At 31.5% G+C, this 6,769-nt stretch overlaps 1 protein-coding gene across 1 annotated transcript; it reads right to left on the minus strand.

The window, feature by feature from the left end:
* Positions 1 to 4,014: 4,014 nt before the first annotated feature.
* Positions 4,015 to 6,482, minus strand: LOC108989593 (probable 6-phosphogluconolactonase 4, chloroplastic). Its single transcript, XM_018963255.2, has 3 exons — positions 5,960 to 6,482; positions 5,311 to 5,446; positions 4,015 to 4,624 (listed from the first exon to the last, which is right to left on the minus strand). Exons 1-3 carry the CDS (start codon positions 6,328 to 6,330, stop codon positions 4,160 to 4,162), a joined length of 972 nt encoding a protein of 323 aa, XP_018818800.1. The 5' UTR covers positions 6,331 to 6,482; the 3' UTR covers positions 4,015 to 4,159.
* Positions 6,483 to 6,769: the final 287 nt, after the last annotated feature.

Below are 6,769 nucleotides of genomic sequence, written 5' to 3' on the forward strand. Positions count from 1 at the left end.
AAATAATAAAATAATAATAAATAAAATATTAAATAATAATAAATAGTTATAAAAAATAAATAATAAGTAATGATAAAATATTGAATAGTTGTAAAAAATAAATAAAAAGTAATGATAAAATATTAAATAGTAATGGAGTGATCTTAGATGGTTTCAACATCTAATTATTCATCTAATTATCCAAACACAACCTTAGGCTCCATAGATAGTTTCAATTTATCTCATTTCAACATCTAAATATCATTTAAACACAAACACTTTTCCATTTCAATTTTTTAATTTTTAATTTTTAATTTTTCATCTAATTATTACAAATAATCATTATAATTGTCTCAAATTTTCAAATAAAATATAAAAAATAATTCAACTTTGTCAAATATTAAAACAAAAATAATTTTAAAAAATTATATTATAACAATATTTTAATTTTATAATATAGTAATGTTATACATCACACTCTCATCCTATTTTGATCATACTAAGTAATATGTGGCACATTCATCACTATTAAATGATAAAGAAGCATGTAATAAATGATCATTTAATAGTGATAAATGTGTCACATCATACTTAGTGAGATAGTAGTATAGTGTATATAATTTTCCTTCAACTTTTTCTCTCTCATTTTTCAAAATCTTATAAAACATCTTAATTCAAACTATTTCACAACTATTCACAAACTATCTCACTACTATTCATATATTTCTCAACCCGTCTAAATGAGACCTAATATTCCACATTGAATATTTTTTATGGTTAAGATAATTTTATTATTAAAGAAAAAGAAATATATAAGGAGAGGGCGAGGACTCAACAAAAACTATTAGATACAATAAATAAATAAAAATATAATTAATAAATTATACCTAATAATTGGTTAAGGGAATGCTTGGAGAGCGAGATGCGATGAGAAATTTGTAAATAATAATGAAATAATTTGTGAATAATAGTAAAATAGTTTGAGCTATGATGTTTTATGAGATTTTGAAAAATAAGAGAGAAAAAATTGAATTAAAATATTGTTAAAATAAATTTTTTTAATATTATATTTGTTTTGAGATTTGAATAATTTAAATTATTGTTTCTATTTTATTCAAAAATTTAAAAAAGTTATAATTAAAAATATTTGTGTTTAAAAAAAAAAAAAAACAAGATGTGGTGAAATGAAAAATATTACCAAACATCAAGTCTCATGTTTGGCTATGGTGAGAATGGTTGTTGGAGTAACCTATTAGTCATATTTATTGCGAGAAACTCCCGCGATAGAAAGATGTCTTTTGACTCCAAATGCATTGAGGCAGCCATTGAAAAGAGTGATACTAGTGTGCCGCTCGGATTTGACTGTTGGGCATGTCTATTAATAGAAATTTTATTTTTTATTTTTTTGTTCTTTTTACATTTTTAAACATCTTTAAATATTTTTAAAAAATAAAAAAAATATACCAATACAGTAAATGTCACTTCCTTAACTATTAAATAAAAAAATAAATAAATATATGAATGGTCAAAATGAAGGGACAAAACTAGACGGCATACCAACATTTTCCTATTAAAAATCTCCAATCCTACACCTTCTGCATTCTTGTACAGGGAAGGTGGACAAAAGTTACTTCTCAACAAAAGAAAACACCAATAGCTTTGGAAAAAGCTTATATTTCTAAATTCTCATCTCATCTCTTCACATGTTATTTTTAAACATCACTCAAATACAAATACTTTCAAACTAATCATTAAAAATTTCCTAAACTTTCATACAAAAAATAAAAAATATTTCAACTTTTTCAAATCTTCAAACAAAAATTATATTAAAAAATTTATATTATAACAATATTTTAATTTTATAATATTTTCCATTTAACTTTTTCACTCTCATTTTCTAAAATCTAAAAAATACTTAACTCAAATTATTTCATTACTATTTATAAATTATCTTACTATTATTTAAATAATGAGATATTCTCAAATATTCTGTGAATAACAATTAAAAAATAATGATAAATAGTAAATTATAGTGAAAAATAGATAAAAAATAAAAAATAATAATAAAATATTTTGAGAATATTTATTCTCAGTACACAAATGAGGTGTAAGACTCCCACTTTTTGAAGTTCTCACTCCTCCAACTCCTAGTTTGGACAAAAATTTCAAAGAAATATTTTTCCATTCATTTGTATCTAACGTGTCAGCCCACGGATTGGCTTATTGGGTTTTGGGTTTGTGGGCTCAAGCATTTTCAATCCCAACTTTTTTCCCCTTCCACCGTTCCACCTTCTAATACCAGCCCACAATTTCATTTTGAGCTACTGGATATTGGCTTGCATTGGATAATTTAAAAATTTTTAGATTTAAACTTTTAGGTGCATTTGGATAATAAGTTAAGATAATATCAGATCGTTTTAAATGAATTAAATAAAATATTATAAATATTATTTTAAAATTTGAAAAGATTAAATTGTTTATTATATTTTGTATAAAAATTTAAAAAATTATAATGATAAGATGAGTTGAGATAACTTCTCAATCTAAACGGAACCTAGAGTGATTAGTAATAATTAAAAAGAGAAAAATCAACAAACTCCTCTTAAACTAAAAGTCTACCACCCAATTTAAATCACTTTCTTAGTTATCCATTTTGGTAATCATCCCTTCAAACGAATATATATATATATATATATATATATATATATATTTTATATATATATCTGTAATCTACCCACTTCATAAAAGTTGGCATAATTACCATTGATTAAAAAAATCAAAAAATTAAAATAAAACATTAAAAAAAATTTAAGATCGTTTTTAAGATGAAAAAGCATTCATGTCGCAATAAATTTAAAGGTATAAGGTGTGATTATTAACGTATTGAACCGGAATTCAATTTGAAAGTACTGTAAGATTAGGAAGAATATAGAGTAAATGATTCTTCTACTCTCTATTTCTTTTGATCATGTGCATCAGGAACGCGTTAAATTGATAATGCAAGCTCCGGGTAAGAGCCACCAACATATGGAAGTAGGTCTAGAGAGAGTGGAGTGATCTCAAAGATGCTATCTTTTTCTGTTTTTGTTTTTCCTTCTTGACAAATGACAAGTGATCTTATATTGTTAATAGAGCACAGAGATAATAGAGGATGGAAGTAGTTTCTACTGCAAACAACAAACCAAGATACATCGTAAGTGCCTAAACCTGTCCAATTAAGGGTTTTTAACATGATAAGAGGAAATTGCAGATGGCAAAAGTGACCCAAAAAGCAAGGACAGTGCAGAGCTTGTTGAAGCTGCAAACCATAGCATATTAGTAACTTGACTGTTGTGTGTGGTAGGGAACTCTCGATATTTGGCATTTGGCGGTTGGCATTTGGTGAAGTTGATGGAGGAAAGATATGGGCTCAAGGTAAGTTCATTTATCCCGAGACACCTAGATGGGACGAAGATAGGCTTGGCCAACATAAAAGTGTCATTGACTGACCAATATCTATGAGAGGAAGGGAATTTCATTAAAAAACTCTGATGCAAATAAGTTGGCGATATCAAAAGATCAATCCACCAAATGATCACATGGATGACAAGAATTCGCCTAATATTAGAGTTCAATCTTAAAACTGAGTAAAATTCCAAACCTCTAAAGATTGGCCTAATTTTCAACAGTAGACCTTAAATCAAAACCAGGAGGAGGATAATTTATTCTTATGTCACCCAGTGTATCGAAAGCTAATGTTGAAGAGACCACTCACCCAGTGAAGTGTTAGAAATTGTATTGGTTTTGAACCACAAAATACTAAACAGTAATGAATTATAGTCTCTAGGCAACTATCCTCTTGACAAAGAAAATAATTTTAAACCCATAGCGGTAGGAAAAACAACTCACTTCCAGTGTTGAAGACATGGTATGAAAATTGGATTTATGTTTAAAGATATGTGCAGAATGTTCTATGTTCTCTGCTGTAATGTTGTATCCCAAGCTGACCCATGATAAAATGGCAAATATAAAAGACTTCTAGAAGACAAGAAGGAAGAGCAGAAGAAGTAATAGCAAATCATATATAAAACCTGATATTATTCAAACCCTTCTTTTATTGCAAAAAGATGAACCACAGTACAAGATAAACATACCAGCACACTACATGGATGACCTCATTCGGATTTAAACATCAGGACTCCTACAGCTTTGAAGCTGCACCCTTGTCCAAAAACCAAGTCAACTCCCCTTCAGGTGAAACCTCTTGAACAGGAAGCTTATCTGAATTTTGACCCTCTCCCAATGCTGTTTGCACTACTCCAGCTTTACCAGCACCCGCCACCACAAGGGCAATATATGCAGATGAGTTGATCACGGGGAAGGTAAAAGTAATTCTCTCTGGCGGTGGTTTTGGAGAGTCCTTAATAAAGGTGACCCACTTTTCATTTTCTTTGAGGAGAGGATGCCCAGGGAATAAAGAAGCGACATGTCCATCTGGACCCATACCCAGCAGCATGAGATCAAACTTGGGAAACCCACTAGCTGCTGATAGATCTATCACATTTATATTGACCAAATGTTTGAGACAGGTCTCATAATCATCAGCTGCACCCTCAGCTGACAGCGCATCATTGATTGCGTAGACATTACCAGGGAGAATTGGTATCTGTCAAGAAAAAGTTTAACAGGCTTAAACGCATCAAAAGTAGAATAGCCATGGACAGAAGAATGAAAATTCATGATAACAAGTGAATAACAAGTGAATTAAAGAACACAAGACTGCCTCTTAAGTACATATGACCCAAACTAAGCTTTTCACATTGATAAAAAACAACGACCTTGAATTAGAAATTTATAAATTCATCAAAAAAGGTGTAAAACATCACTTGCCATTCAAAAACACCCAATTTTTTTCCATCACCTAAACTAATTATGATTCAACTCAATTGAGTGTAATATCCTAGATTGAGTATAAAAAGATGGTGAATGGGATCCCATATTGATTGGAAAAGAGAAGTTCTTGCCCTTTATAAAAATCTTCAAGGGGCTTTAATGGTAATATTGACTAGTCTTTTTGGAGCATGATATTATGTATTCTCTAACCATCCGGATCTCATGTTCTCTTTTGACCTTACAATTGTCCTTGCAATTCTTTCAAAAAGCGGTGCGGCCATTAGGATAGATAGATTACACTTCTACAAGCTCCAAACCAGTGAGATAATTCTCCAATACACTTGAGAGTACATTCAAAATAGAGCATTAAGGTGTAACAAATAACAGTAGAACCTGTATATGCAATTCCTACGGCAAGTTTTAGTAAAAATGAAAACAGGAAATATTCAGTAGTCACACCTTAGAAAGAAACCCATCATAAGCAAGCTTATAGTTGCTGTCTTCATGATCCTTTGGCACTACTCTTTCATCAACCCAAAAGACATGCCATTTCGACCATTCAATCCTATCAATGTATGGAGGTTCCAGTAATTTCCTGAAATCCGAATATCAAGTAATTACCAAAACTATTTTTCATATCATCAAGAAGCCCATACGACTGATCGTTAACACTGCATTGGGAAAGGAGATATCCTTTTGATTGTAAATTGAACACTTCCAATACAATCGAACATCAGAAACTCACCTTAACCAAGTAAAAACTTTAGACAGAACTCAGAGTATGGAAACTCTTGCATCAATTTCGTTTGTTTCATAACAATGAATAAACACATAATTAAGTTTTCTATTTTCTCTTCCTTCCCCACCTTCTCTAGATCATTAAAAGCGTAACCAAAATTAAAAGCAGATTGTCCACACGAGCGATCAGGCACGGATAGAAATAGATGATTTTAGTCATAAATCTAAATCTAAATCTCCATGTTCTTTTCATTTCCTTAAACAGTTTCCCATCAACCAAAGAGGTCATCTGGGTATTACCCCAAAAAAAAAAGGCACGATGAAAGTAAAGTCAAAACATTACAAAAAACAAAACCTTTTATTTAGTTACCTGAGGGACTTGATGAGAGACCCACCAGACAAGACGACGGAAAAAGCCCCTCTTTCTTTAGAGAACTTATCGGAGAGATCGGCCGTGTACTTGGCCAGAGACACGGCAAGATCCTCCTCCGTATCAAACACCTCGACCTTCTTCTTATTCTCAGCTGTCGTCGCCGCCGCCATTGAGGCCTTCGCTATACAACTACCCAAATTCTTCTTCTCGCCAACCAGAGACAAATCTTTTGGTCTGAAAGCACTGCGGTGGACGGGTACGATGGACTTGTGTGCAGATACTCGGGGCAAATGTAGAGGGGAAGAGTGCGTGTTGAACAACCTTACGGACGAGGAGAGCGAGCGCACAGATGTTGGGAGGAAGGCCATGCGAACGCCGGGTTCTTATAGGAGTAAGGGGTTGGGACGGACTGACTGTTCGGTGGGTTTGTTAAACTTTCTGAGTAAGGATGGTCAAGATTTTAGAGTTGGGGTGACTTGGCGTGCTCATCGATGCTGTGCGGCACTGGCGTGATCTCAGGAATCAGTACGTTTGTTTATAGTCATTGTCTTGATCTTCGAATAAAAATTATTGGGATATATTTTATGTGCAATTTTCTTTCAAAATTTTATTACAGTACATGTGCATGTGTTTTCGTCATTTTTATTACAGTACATGTACATGTCTCAAATTTTTCTCTTTTTTTTTGTTTTTATTTTAATAATAAAAAATTATGTCAGTATTGATATGCAATTTGATGCATCAAATCGATTGTACCTAAAAAGGCTAATGGATAAATGGGATTTGTTGTCTTTGCACAAAGAAAAA

Source organism: Juglans regia, chromosome 13 (genome assembly GCF_001411555.2).
Source record: "Juglans regia cultivar Chandler chromosome 13, Walnut 2.0, whole genome shotgun sequence".
Classification (NCBI taxonomy): Eukaryota; Viridiplantae; Streptophyta; class Magnoliopsida; order Fagales; family Juglandaceae; genus Juglans; species Juglans regia.